At 42.5% G+C, this 13774-nt stretch overlaps 1 protein-coding gene across 7 annotated transcripts; it reads left to right on the forward strand.

The window, feature by feature from the left end:
• The first annotated feature begins 306 nt into the window (after positions 1-306).
• CHTOP (chromatin target of PRMT1) lies at positions 307-11681 on the forward strand. 7 transcript variants are annotated; one of them, XM_031966594.1, is made up of 7 exons: positions 307-595; positions 1443-1524; positions 3618-3771; positions 4414-4497; positions 6522-6708; positions 7419-7556; positions 9272-11681. In XM_031966594.1, the coding sequence occupies exons 2-7, from the start codon at positions 1460-1462 to the stop codon at positions 9472-9474; spliced, it is 831 nt and encodes a 276-aa protein (XP_031822454.1). In that variant the 5' UTR covers positions 307-595; positions 1443-1459; the 3' UTR covers positions 9475-11681. The 7 variants fall into 7 exon arrangements, with proteins under 7 accessions (XP_031822454.1, XP_031822452.1, XP_031822449.1 ...); XM_031966588.1 differs by having other exon boundaries at positions 512-595; positions 6525-6708; XM_031966589.1 differs by lacking the exon at positions 4414-4497 and having other exon boundaries at positions 319-595.
• Positions 11682-13774: the final 2093 nt, after the last annotated feature.

Raw genomic sequence — 13774 nt, forward strand, 5'->3', positions numbered from 1 at the left:
GTTCGGGGGCAGGGGGAGGGCGGGATGTAGGGCCCGGGTTTACGGCCGCCTTCTGCTCCCGGCCTGGGTCGGGGGTCGGACACGCGCGGGGACTAAGCGCCTGCCCGAGCCCAGAACGTCGGGCTTTGATTAGAGCTCCAACGCCCGCTGGGAGGCACGTCAAACCTAGCCCTGCAAAGGCAGCAAGCAGCCCCTCGGCGGCCCTCATCCCCCGGGACCGCACGTGTTAGCAACTACAGCGGGGCGGAGCGCCCACAAAGCCCCGCCTCCTCGCGGCGTGCGCGAGCTTGACGTCAACGTCGACGCGCCGGCGCCATTTTGGCCAGCGCCGTTGGGCTTGGAGCGCGGCGGCCATTTTGTTCGGGTCGCCAAGTGGGAGTTGGTGGCGGCTGTGGACGAGAGGGCGGACTGAAAGAAGAACGGACGCGAGGACCCAACAGCCAGCCCGTCACGCAAGCGACTAACCGCCCCTCCGTCTCAGCCCAGCGCCTCCACCCGCCCCAGACAAAGCTCGCGCGGCCGGTCTCCGGCCCCACAACCGCAACCGCAGTGGCATCGGCGGCCCCCGGCGGAGCGCTGGCGTCCGTGTCCTTTGGTGAGTGCACGCGTGCGCGGCCGGGCCTGGGGCCAGGACTAGGGGAGGGGGAGGGAAAGCCTTGGCGGAGGGGTGGTCTGGAAGAGGAAGGGGTAAGGTAGCGAGAAAGGTGGGATGCCCGAAGTGGGGGAAGGGGAAGGGGAAGGAGGAGCGTCCGCGGCATAGGGGGAGGGGACGCCTGGCACGTGACTGGGGAGCGCCGCGGGGGCGGGGCGACCTCGTGGGGGTGGAGACCCGCTGAGGGGGCGAGCGAGGAAGGAGGAGGAGGAGGAGGCGGGGGAAAGAACATGTGAGGAGACCTCGAGCCTCTGGGGGCCGGGCTTGGGGAGAAGGGAGGAGCCCCCGAGGAGTGACGGAGGATGGGGCGAGGAGATGTAGAGAAAGGGCCTCTGGGGGTGGGAGCGGGGGAGGAGGGGCAGGCGAGAGGTTTAGGCCTCAGACTTCGGGGAAAAGTCATGTGTGCTTCCGGGCTAACGGGTGGGTTCTGGGGGTCGGCCCGGAGGTCCCGGGGCTCCATGGAGACGAAAGGAGGAGATTCTGAGGAAACTTGAGGGGGCAGTTACATAAAGGACAGCCGGGGAATGCCGTCTTCGAGGCAAGGCCGTTTCCTCCCCCAGAAAATAGAAAAATAAAACACTGGGCATCCAGCCCGCCCGGGGACCGGCTTGGACCCGCCGGCCCTACCGTTACTGGCTTCTCTCTGGGGCGGCTTCGGGCGCCGCTACTCGTAGCAACTGTGTTGGGAGGACTTTAAGTTGGCGAGGTCGTGGCCCTTCTGACTGCAGGTTGTGCCTGGCCCTCATAAGGATGAAAGACAAGGTCATCTTCTCTCTCTCTCGCTTCACAGATTCCCGGGATTTGAAGATGGCTGCACAGTCAGCTCCGAAAGTTGTGCTAAAAAGCACCACCAAGATGTCTCTAAATGAGCGGTGAGGCAGCCAACAGAAACTTCAACTCCTACATAAGAAAACTTTACTTAAATTGGCCCCGGGGTCCAATATACTAAAACCATCTTGGTTTCTGCCCAGTTTTAAGTTAAAGCTAACTTAAATATCAACAGAAGGCTAAAGACCTCTGTTCTTAAGTTGCTGCTTATGTGGTACGCAAAACAAATTGGGCAATGTTTCAAAACCCATTATCAGTAGCTGTTTACCTTAAAGTATTTGAACCGTTAATCTGGTGGGATGTGTTTTAAATTAAAACACGTCACACCCTCCCTTTTTCTTCATGTTTTTTACATTGATATAGGGGATGCTGCAGCACAGTAGCATGTTACCCTGGCTGTAGGAGGCTTGCTGCCCAGTCCGAGGCCGACAGGATTAGAGTCAGGCCTGTAAGAGGCAGGTAGCAGGCCAAAACTCCGCCCAAAGGCCCTTGAATGCTGTTCTTGGGCCTTGTAAGAGGCACCCTCTTTGCTTCATCTCTGCATCTTTCAATACTGCTTTAGGTTTTTGTTTTTCCTTTTTCTCTGTTAAAATGTTCTTCTGTTCCATTGAGATTTCATAGATGAGACTCTTTGGAGTGTCATCACATTCTTGATCTAAGTTGTTGCTCTAATGCATGACTTTTTCCAAGAAGTCTCACTTGGGGTTATTAGAAGGAATGCCATCTAAATCTAGGAAAGTAAAGCTGTTAAAATGTAATACCATAAAAATCTCTGTAGAAAATTTTTTTATGTAGCTCCTTTTAATTAAATAGAAGTTAGATTATAGCATGGGACATAGCAAACTAGTAAAGACATTTTTTTTTTAATTGTAGTTAAACTAAATATACCATGAGATGCAAACAATCTAGGAAATAGCAAACACTGTGGGGTCAAAAAGATCCAAGTTTGGTCTTGCCTTCTGTCTCTGCGACCGTGGGCAACTAATTTAATTTCAGTACTCCCACATAATTCTCCTAAGACTTATTTAAGTTAAGGCAGGAGTAAATCTGCCTTAGGAGAGGGAGTCTCCTTACTGATAGCTCTCTATACCAATGGAATTGTTAAGACTAGGCTAGGGGGGAAAAAAGAAAAATGTTGAACATAAAGACCCATCTGGGTCTGGGTGGATAGAAAGCCCATCTCGAAGTCTAGAAAGTCTTAACTGTGTGACCTTAGGTCATGTAACCTTAAGGTTCCCAAACAACTGTAAGATGTTGTATATAAGAGACCCAACTTAAAGTCAAGAGAGATGTCATTTCAAATCTCACTTCAGATGCTTAGTAACTGTGTGACCTTGAGCAAGTCACTAATTATCCTATCTTGGCTCCATTTCTTCCCCTATAAAATGAGACAGTTGAACTAGCTTGGCCTTCGAGATCTCCATAATCCTGAATCTCAGAGCAAGTACCACTCTGGTATTTGGTAAAGGGACTTTTCTCACTCAAAAGTTTCCTAGATTGATGAAATCACAAGTGCAGGGGTTCTCCCTTAAAAGAAAAAATTTTGATTACATGCCCTAAGTTTTGTCTTAATTCATGGCATGTGGTGAGATTATAAAATTTTATGACTGTTCTTTACATGTAACTAGATTGACAGACAATGGAAAATTTGATATCCTCCTCTATTGACATGGAGGCATTATTTCCATGGACTTTTGAGAGTGCTGTAACCATTCCACATTGACCCATAAGGTGCACTTCTGACCATTGCCTCTAAAATTGCTTATCTGATTTACCCCACTTAAGGGTATTTGTTTTGTCCTTTTCTGATTCTCTGTAACATCTTCTGTTTCCTGCCATCACCATATCTGCTTATTACGTGTTTTTCATTCCTTCCACTTTTCTAAAAGCAGTAACCTAAGCCCTTGTTATCACTTTTGAATGAATGTACTGCACTTACCTGCATTTCTAAGTTTCTGATTCTTGCACGTTTGTGGAAACAGAGGAGTCCTTGACCCACATCAGCCTTGATCTAAGCGTACCACTTTACATAAAGTTCGTGGGATCTGGAGCTCCTGGTCTAGAGAGCCATGAAAATGCCAATAAATGTTTTGTAATAAAGCTTTTATTTAAACACCCATTTTGTTCGACCTTGAAGCTTTACTAATATGCTGAAGAACAAACAGCCGATGCCAGTGAATATTCGGGCTACGATGCAGCAGCAACAGCAGCTAGCCAGTGCCAGAAACAGAAGACTGGCCCAGCAGATGGAGAATAGACCCTCTGTCCAGGCAGCATTGAAACTTAAGCAGGTGAGAGAGTAGGTCACAATCCTCCAGAGGCAGCTGATGATTCCTGTCAGGCAGCCCTACTGATGGCTGTGCAGGATATGGTGGATTGTAATAACAAGGTGGCTCAGGGTAAGAGCTGAGGATTTTCTGAAGGGGGAAAAAATTCAGAGCATTTTTATTTTGGTTGAAAAGTACAAATAAGTAACCGACTGCCTTTCTCTTCAAAGGGAGGTTGCAGTTTAGTGTGGCCTGGATCATGTTATAGGTATTAGTGTTTTTTAAACCTTTTCTATTTTCTAGGATTTTCTCAAGAAACATACCAATTGAATTTCTTGGCATCTCATAACTCCCTTCTATTCTCTTAATTGGTATAGCGGTATTATTAAGTGACTTAAAAGTTAAGAAAATAAGCTTTATATTTCTCTAGAAATTTTGCATAGTCTTTATTTGTATTGACAATGCTAAGAAACTTGAGGGAAAAAAAGTGGTTTTAGATCTAGTGGAAGAAAGCCACTCCTCAAAATACCCTGTATATCTGGAAGAAAACAAGAAGTCTGAATACATGATTAGAGAAGGTTATGCTTTTCTATCCAAATTTCCAATAAGGCACAATCCATATTTCCACCTAGGTCTGAAGTAAAACCTGCTCTTTATTATTCATAGACTTTGTTTGCAAGTCCGGCGAGTGGCTGTGGAAGGATATGTCCAAGCTGTGGCTGGCAGTCTGGAGGGCGGTGCCATGCAACTGTAAGGACTTTAAATGGGAGCACTGCATGGCTGTGCTTAGATCTAGTTAAATATAACACACTCTGAACTACTGGGCTCACCAGCCAAAAATAAACAAAGCTTTCAGCTTCAACTACCATAGAGTGGCTAAAATATTTTTTATCATTTAAAAATAAAAAAAATGGTAGGTACAAACAGTTCAATATGAGGACAATTCTTGGAGCTCTAATGCTCTTGGCCCTTCTAAAGAATGGTTTTAAAGAAAGTGAAGTCTATATATGGAAAGTTTGCCTCCAGAAACTTAAGCAGGGTATGTATTGATACATTGTTGCTGTAAATATGTAGGGACCAATAGTGAGAGCAGGAAACAACTAGGGTTTCTGGTGTAAGAAAAAAATCCCTGGGTCAGGTGGGCTCAGTGGGTAGAGGACTAGCCCTGAAGTCAGGGGGACCTGAGTTCAAATCTGTCCTTAGACACTTCCTAGCTGTGTGACCCTGGGCAAGTCAACAACCCCAATTGCCTCAGAAAAAAAAAAAAAAACACCCCTGTATGACTGTTAATAAATAAATGTAAAATAGAGATCTTGTGGAATGGGCTCCTGACCTCACACCTGTAATGTCCCTCTAAAGAAAAGGAACAGTTGTAGATAAACCTTTATAGTCATGGCTCATCTTATAGTAGAATATATAGTGCATCAGAGCCTACTTTTTTGGTTAGAAACAGAAATTATATATGCATTTGGTCTTTTCCCACTGGGAAATTCATAAAACAATCATATACCTTGTTAAAATACAAATTGAGAGGGTCATCACCAGCATATTTTTAATGATTACAGGAGCTCAAAGGTGACTGCTATTAAAGGGAATTTAAGGCAACGATTTGTGTGTGTTAATCTTGGTGATTTTACAGAATGAAAAGGCCTGTGGTTTTTCTCAAGGCTACACCTGATCTCATTTGTGAGGAGACATTTTTCTCTCTTGAGAAGTGCTACCTTTTGCAGTCCAGTGGGTTCCTCTTGGAAGGAGGGATCTGTGGAATCTTCATACCTACCTAGTACAGAATTTGTTCTAAAAGGTAGTAATTGTATTGATTTAAATATGGAAGCACTTAAGGTTAGTTGCTTGTTTTGTACTAAAAATGATTGGTAATGGTACCTGTTGGGAAAATAGCTATGGGGTCATGAATTTATAAAATTTAAGGTTCAGGTGCTTATAACTTTTATATACCTTCCTAAGGTAAAGGAAAGGAATCTCTAAATGTAATCCTGAGAGTGAATCAAACGCCCACATTTCAAGCAGGACAATCAGATTAGGAATTAACTATCCACCATTTAGATTAAATTTAATTTAAATTTTGACAAAAGATGAATGAATGTTATACTTTGAGAGCAGAATTCCCATTTTGAAAGTAAATGTTTTTGGTTTATGTATTATTTTGCCAGTCTGACTAGTCATGTCAGCAAAGCATAGTGGGAAAATGGGTGTTGAATTTGGACCCTGATAACCTACTTTTAAAAAATCTACCTCTGCTGCTTAATTGTGAAACCTGAAGTCATTCATCTTTTAGGGTCTCAGTTTCCTTATCTGTGAAATGAAGAAGTTTGGCCCAGATGACCTCTGAGGTCCCAGCTCCAAGTCTATGATTCATATATGGTTTTACTGTAGGATTTCCTTAACAGCATTTGTAAAGTTAACTAGTCAAAAGTGGAAAAACAACCAGCAAAATACAGAACTTGAAAGTAGAATTTAGAAGTCTGAAGAGATTTTGATGTGTGGTGATTGAATTCAAAGCATATTCAGGTAGTATGTAATGCTTTCCAAATTCAAGATCAAACTCAAAAAGTTATTTAATGGTGTTCTGGGCATAATTCAGCTTCTATCCTCTTGAGGCAAGTACTAGCTTATTCTGGATGGGGATCCTCATGGCACTCGCTGCAGGGCTCTCCCTCTGTGCAAGGCATCTCACTTGCTTCTCTGTGCACTGTGAATCTCCATTCCTAATGGACTGTTTCCTGATCTTAACCTCTTCAAAACTTTCCTTTCAGAAGAGCTTAAAACAGCGTCTAGGTAAAAGTAACATCCAGGCACGGTTAGGCCGCCCCACTGGCCCCCTGGCCAGGGGAGCAGTCGGAGGACGGGGTTTGCCCATGGGCCAGAGAGGCTTGTCCCGAGGAGGACTTCGTGGAGGACGTGCTACCAGAGCCCTGCTAAGGGGAGGAATGTCTCTTCGAGGTCAGTCTTTAAAATCCATTATTCAGTGCTCCCTTACCCTTTTCTAACTAAGTCTGGCTGCAAAACAAATGCTTTCAGATCATTGTTTTAAATAATATGCAGTGTTCTTTAGTAAATCCCTATCTTTTCTGAAAACAGTGGTGAAAATCTTTGATTTGCATAAGAAGTAATTCATATCTTTTGTATGTGATTTTAATGTAATTTGCCACCCTCCTCATTCACTAAAAAATGGGTCTTATTTACTTAAAGCAGATCTATGACTTGTATACAGTTCTGTTGGACCAGAACTCATCATTGGATAAGCCAGTATCTTCTATGGGTGCTGTGTGGTATACCATATTTAGAGGGCTTTTTTAAAGCAATATTGATGAACATAGTGTGCTTACTCAGATGCTTGCAGAGTCTTGGTTATATGAGTTGTCCCTAACAAGATTGTAAGCTCCTTGAGGGTAAGAACAGTCAGTATTTGATTTTAATTCATGAAAATGTTAGGGGCATGTAGGAGGAGCTCAATATATACTTGTTGAAATTACCACATTAAGAGCAGATTTCTAGTTAAGCACTCATCCTCTCCATGTAGACTTCCCCTGGCCAACCTGGAAAGTGTCCAAATTATTCCCATTTATACCTCACCACCTTTCCCTGGCTGGGATTTAAACTTTATATATCTTGGATTTACCTGCATGTGCATTGTGTCTCCCCTCTCCAAGGTCAAAACCTGCTCCGAGGTGGACGAGGCGTAGCTCCCCGAATGGGATTAAGAAGAGGTGGTGTCCGAGGTCGTGGAGGCCCTGGGAGAGGGGGCCTAGGGCGAGGAGCAATGGGCCGTGGAGGAATCGGTGGTAGAGGTTAGTCAGCTACCATCTCCAGAGAGTGGTTCTAAAAAAAAGAAAAACAAAACCTTAGGCATATCTTCCTGTGCAGCTTTGTCATCAGCAGGTTTTAGGAGGAGGGGGAATGACATCTATCCAAATTCATAAATTAGAAGTTATATCATTGTGTGGAGCTTTCTCCTAGGATTTTCCCAAATAGCCATGTAAAACAGTTTTAAAATTGAATTCCCATCAATCTGAATTGCTAGTAGTTTCTCTTCAGGTTCTCATATCAGTTGACCCAGAAAAAAAGTATTATTCAACCAATATTTATTGAGCTCCTACTATGTGCAATTCAGGTATGTGCAGGATTTGAACAGATAGTGATGAGTAATATCAAAAAGCTGTGGGCCACTAGGAGCAATATCTGGAACTTAGTTTTGAAATCACCAAATATCAAGGTTAGATTTTGAACCTGTGAGTAACCCTGAGATTTGACTCCTTTAATTGGCCAGTGTTTAGATATGGTGGTTGGTATATGCAAAAATGAAATTTATTTAGTGCTGGTTCCTAGTTTTCTGCTCATATTTTGAAATACATTCTGTACTCTCCCTGTGGAGTCTTTAGTGTTTTCCTAATGATCTTTTGACCCAGAGAAAATGCTGGAATGGTGAAAGCTTTAAACTCTTCAGGCCAAAGGAAAAAATTCCCAATATATGAACCACTCCTGGCATAATAACTAAGGCCTCTGGTACCTTAAGGTCACTGCTTAGATCTTCTGTAATTTAAGACACAGGGCTCTTGAAAATGAAATCTAATGCCTTGGTTTATCTGTATTGTCATTGTTTACTGTCTGGTTTGTGTTGAGTGAATGCTGAGCTAAATTTGAGTTGCAGGATAAAATTGCATATTGCCAAACCATTTTAGAACTGGTTCCCAAGATTCTCTAGGGATAACACTAAAGTGACTTAATTTTATTGAGTGAATTGGAGCTTTCTTAGTGAACACTCATAAATGATTAATTGCTTATTGGTATAAGCATGACTAGTCCTTACAGTGGGATGTATTGACAGCTGGAGTTACTTATTGATTCCTTTTCAATCTCCCCACACAGTTCCTGTGTCAAACTATACACAGAACAGTAGAAAAATGGCTTCTAAGAGCACCAAGCCTTATGGAGGCATTCTGTAATATAATATTGCCAAACTAAAGAATGGTCTGGTTTAGATGGGCAAAAAGAAAAATGAAATACAATTCAGATTGTTTATGCAGAGGTAATGGTGATGAATTTACAAAGCATCTCAAAGCTATTTCATGACTTTTCAAATCAATTGATTAAAAATTTTTCTACTAAATCATAAGATGTCAACAGGTTATGGAAAAGAGAATAGGGCAATAAAAGTGAAGCGCAATTTTTAAAAAATCTTTACCCGTAAGACAATGGTTAGAATCGTGCTGAAGAAATTGTTGTATTAGCTTTGTAGCTTTGTCCAAATACATGTTTATTTTTTCAAAAGATTGACTATGTACTCTAAGTTGCTTACTGCCCAGAGTATTCATTTTTATCAGAATACTTTAAAAAAAAAAAAAAAAAAAAAAAAGGGAAAACAAAAACAACTTTATGTGCCCCTTTTATCTATTAAAAGTCCTTTTATTGGCTTGAAGATTACTATTCATTATCAAACAATAATGGTTTGAAGTTGAAAGCCTCAACTGAAATGTATAATCTTCTCTTCCTTTCCTTGGAACAGGTCGAGGCATGGTAGGCCGTGGACGAGGGGGCTTTGGTGGTCGTGGTAGAGGTCGGGGACGAGGTAGAGGTTCTGCCCGCCCTGCACTGACCAAGGAACAGCTTGACAACCAGTTGGATGCATATATGTCAAAAACAAAAGGACACCTGGATGCTGAGCTTGATGCGTACATGGCTCAGACAGACCCTGAGACTAATGATTGAGGCCAGCTTTCCTGTTAGAGACTATTCTTCAAGTTCATTACATTTGTACAGATCCTGTGCTAACAAATGAGAAGACCTGACAGATGCTGAAAGGATCTATCATAATAGGTTGTGGACTTTATTCAACCACCAGTTCATACATTTTGTGTGTTCCTTTACTTTTTGATACTGTGTTGGATGAAACATTTGTGTTTCTGTTTGTTTTTGTTTTTTTTTTTTTTAATTGGTTTTGTATTTTTTTTTCTATACTCCTCTCTGAACTTGAATGTGACTGCCTGGTGACTGGAATATGCCTCCTCCCTCACTTATGCACTGACATTTTAATGTTGTCCCCATTCAGTCTTCTGGTTTTGAATTAAGGCTCTAGAAAATGCCATAGCACAGACTTCTTTGAAATTTCTACTCAGTATGGAGAGAGGTTTTTAAGAAGGCTGTAAAAGAAGTGGTAAATAGTTCTGTTCTTTTAAAAAAAAAAAAAAAAAATCTGGGGGCAGAAGACATATTTAGACACATACTGCAGCAAATGGTGGGAGAGCTAAGTTGGTTACCTTGAGGACCAGGTAACAATCTTGTATAAATTGCCAGTGGTAATCAAGTTTTTACCATGCAAGTCCATACCTCACATAGACCAAAGTATTATCCACAGTAACATACCATCTTTCTTGATACATTAAAACTTTCCTTGTGCACTTTGTATCATGAACAAAATGGATAATATTGGTCAAAGCTATTTACATGCAGCAAAAAAAAAAAGAGGCTGTCTGGCAGTCTTAAGAGGGGAGAGGAGTGAGAGAATTTTGGCAGGCTTACTGCCAAGTGGGTTCTGGGAACGCCTTAGAAGTGCTATTATCTTTATTTGTTAAAAAACGAAACAGTTTTCAGTTTAGAACAACTTTGGATTTTACCACCCACATTGGCTTTGCTTATCTCTTCTTTCCCTTGAAGTTTTAAAGTTCAGTCATACCTTTGTCAGCTGTTCCAGTTTCAATAGAATCTTGTATTTCTGGTTCATTATAACAAAGAAGAAACCGTTCTCAAATCCAATCGAGCCTTTGACATTTTCTTGCTGTTCCTTTGAAACTTCATAGTCATTTCAGCTGGGGGTTCTACCTCCATGCTTTTCTTTCAGGGTAGGTGATAACTTGAAGTGAAAGAGGTAGTGACCCTAAGGGTTTTCTCCCATTTTCACTTTAAACTGTCTTTCCATCAGAGGGAGCAATTTCCTCCCCTGGATCACATGTAGTCATGATTTGAAGCTTTGAGCAAAAGACAATTTAAAAATGGGATATTGCCTATCTAGTTTTTGGAGAGAGGTAGATTAGATATTTATTATATAATATTAAAATATTGGATTAGCTATTAAAGTGGCACAGCTGGTATGAAATTAGGAGAATGGGCTAAGGAGCATCTTGCTATTTCTATTTTCCTTATCATTTTCTTTGTACTACTTCAAGAGGATTGTAAAGGTTCTTATTGGGGCAATTTATACCCTCACCTAGAACTCCTAGGGGCTTGGAATATAGGGATTTGGGGTTTTTTTGGGTTTTTTTTGACTGGCTGTAGGCCTCAAAAGCTTTTCCTATTGCCAGTGAGAAGAAAAAGATATTCTACTGTAATTGAAGATAGGTGGAGGGGGCAAGCATCAGTTTATGAAGATGGTTTAAGGCTGTTAAAGAACTTAGTTACATTATAATATGAAGATTTAGTAGGTTGAGATGGTTGGGTTTTGGAGAAGCTAATTGAGACTAGCTTTTTAAGTACCATCTTGAAATGATAGACAATTAATTTCCTAACCCTGTATAAGAGTGCTGGTTGGCTAATGTTCATGCTACTCCATTTTCCCCTGCTGTAGTTTCATAAAACATACTCTTTGTTTTAGAGCCAAACTTAATAAATTCCCACAGCCCCGTGGGAGTTCTCTCAAATGTTTCTCAACATGCACATTATCTACCAACAAATATTTTCCCATCAACCTTTCACAGGTGATGGCTTTTGTCATCTTGATTTGAGCTATCTGTCTGTAGATGCTGAGGAATTGTTTATTCTCTGCCAGTTTGTCCAATTACTAACCTGTGTCCTGCATAGCATGAAGCAATAAAGGAGAATAGGGATATGAATTCTGTCAAATGCAAAAAGGAAGGTAGTGTCGATGACTAGGAGAAGAGGAAACAATTGATCTTTCTCAAATGAAAAAAAAAACATGGAAATGCCTGAATATTTTAACTGCTTTTAGAAAAGGTACCCCCGATAGTTGAAAATCAACTATTGTTGAATAATAGTGGACATTAGTGAAGAAAGCTCAAAATATTGCTCCCGCTGAGAACATAGATTCACCATGAGACAAAAGAATCCGTCTCTATTCCAGACCACTGGTTATCTCCCATGAACTAGATTGTTCTATAATAAGGTATGAGCTAATGCTCAAGTGGAATTCATCCAGATTAGCTTGTTTGTACTATAACGGAGAGATAGTCAGACTTGGCCTGAATGAGAAAATGGGAGGGAAAAATCTCAGTCCTAATTTATTGGTTATTAGTATGAGAATCACCAATCTCATAAGGTTTAGGAACTAGCACTTTGTGTATCCCAGGATTTAGATTCTCCAGGATGGGGAGTGCCCTAGATTAATGAGCCAGCAGCCATTAGAGATGTGAAAGGGAGCAAGAAGAGTGAGATGAGAGTCATGAATCTTAAAGGGTAGAGTAGGAGTTACTGGGTTTGGAGAGAAGTGACAGGAACAAGTCAGATTTGAGAAGAGTTAAAACTGGGAAAACAAAAAGATACTAGGGATAAAGAGGCTAAATCAGGTGATGAATCCCCTTTCCAAGACCTGATCAGGCACTAGGCATTCCTTAATAGCAAATGTCCTTTGTTCCGGAAGAGGACCATCTTCCAGATGGGGATGCCCCGACTTAACGAATGAATTGAAGTGAGGGAGGGCATGCAAGGTCAGTTGCCTCACTTTCCCCTCCAGAGCCATCTGGGTCCAGTGGTCAGAGTAGGACAAACCTGCACTGGGCCCTTGACACTCGGAGAAAGTGAAGGTTTTGCTAGGTGAGCTATTGAGACTACTGAGGAAACTTCAACAGTTGTGTGAAGTGGATCTACTCACTAAATTACCTGTGCATCCCAGCTTCGTTTGTGTCATTCTCCAACACCCATGTCACATAGGCTGCTGGTACTGAGGGAGCTAACCTAGGATCCTAGCAACCATGTCTGCAAATAAGAATGACACAGTTCTAGTCTGCCTCAAGGGTTCTCTTGTCCCTCCAGCCCTTTCCCCAAGATTTCCGATGTCTCACGTGGGCCTTGTCAGTACTCCAACACTTTCTTGACTTATTTTTCCTAAGATTGTTCGGTCTTGGTGTCCTGGTGCTTCCTGTTCCACACACTGTTTGACTTTGAGCCTGATGCCCAAGCCACTGCCCCTTTCTCTAATCATAGCCTTAATCATATCCTGATAACGGTGGCATCCATGGGGTCCTCTTGTGGTTGGTCAGAAGGGCCTACTCTGTGTCTAGTATGCACCACTGTGATGCCGGCAGAAGGAACTAGGGCCAGCTAGGGCCAGAAATTTGCCTTTCACCTCAAACTTGGTAGCAAGACAGGCCCAAGCCATGGGCAGGGAGTATAGAGGCAATGCAGAACTATATAACTTAAAAGAGGATAGGTATAGAGGGCATGGTAATGAAAGGAACCAATGGGCAGTGTAGAGGAAGCTGAGATCCACAGGAGTGTTCATGGGTAGAGCTAAAGGAATCTGGGGTCCAAGTGGTGGGAGGGGGAGAACAAGAGGCCAGGATTCATTAAGGGACACTAGATAACATTTTAAATCTGGGTTGAGATTTTCAGGGGTCCTAGGGAATTGGGAGGTACAGCAAAGATATGGGTCATAGATACAGGCAGATATGACCTCCCCATAACTTAGTCCTCTCTTCATTCCCTTCAGGTCTGAGTTTCCAGAGCTCAATTAAAACAACTAGTCCCTCCATACCATTCCCACATTCACCAGCCACCAAATGCCTTCCTACACCAAGGAAGAGAGTAATCCTCTCAAGGCGAGATGAGAAAATGGAGTGGCTGCAAATGTCCTGGGTCCCCTCCCTCTCCCACACCTCCAGATATTTTATCCTTTTTGGTGAAAGAAGAATGTCCCAGATAGCAGAGATAGCCAGTCACACCAAGCAGCACTCCCCAGCTCCCTGAGCTGCCATTAACACCTTGGGGCTTCTAAACACCACTGTCGGCTCCCCTCATCCCACTGGCTCCCTAACTGAGGGAGAGGGAGGGAGCAGCCACA

Source organism: Sarcophilus harrisii, chromosome 4, assembly GCF_902635505.1.
Source record: "Sarcophilus harrisii chromosome 4, mSarHar1.11, whole genome shotgun sequence".
Taxonomy (NCBI): Eukaryota; Metazoa; Chordata; class Mammalia; order Dasyuromorphia; family Dasyuridae; genus Sarcophilus; species Sarcophilus harrisii.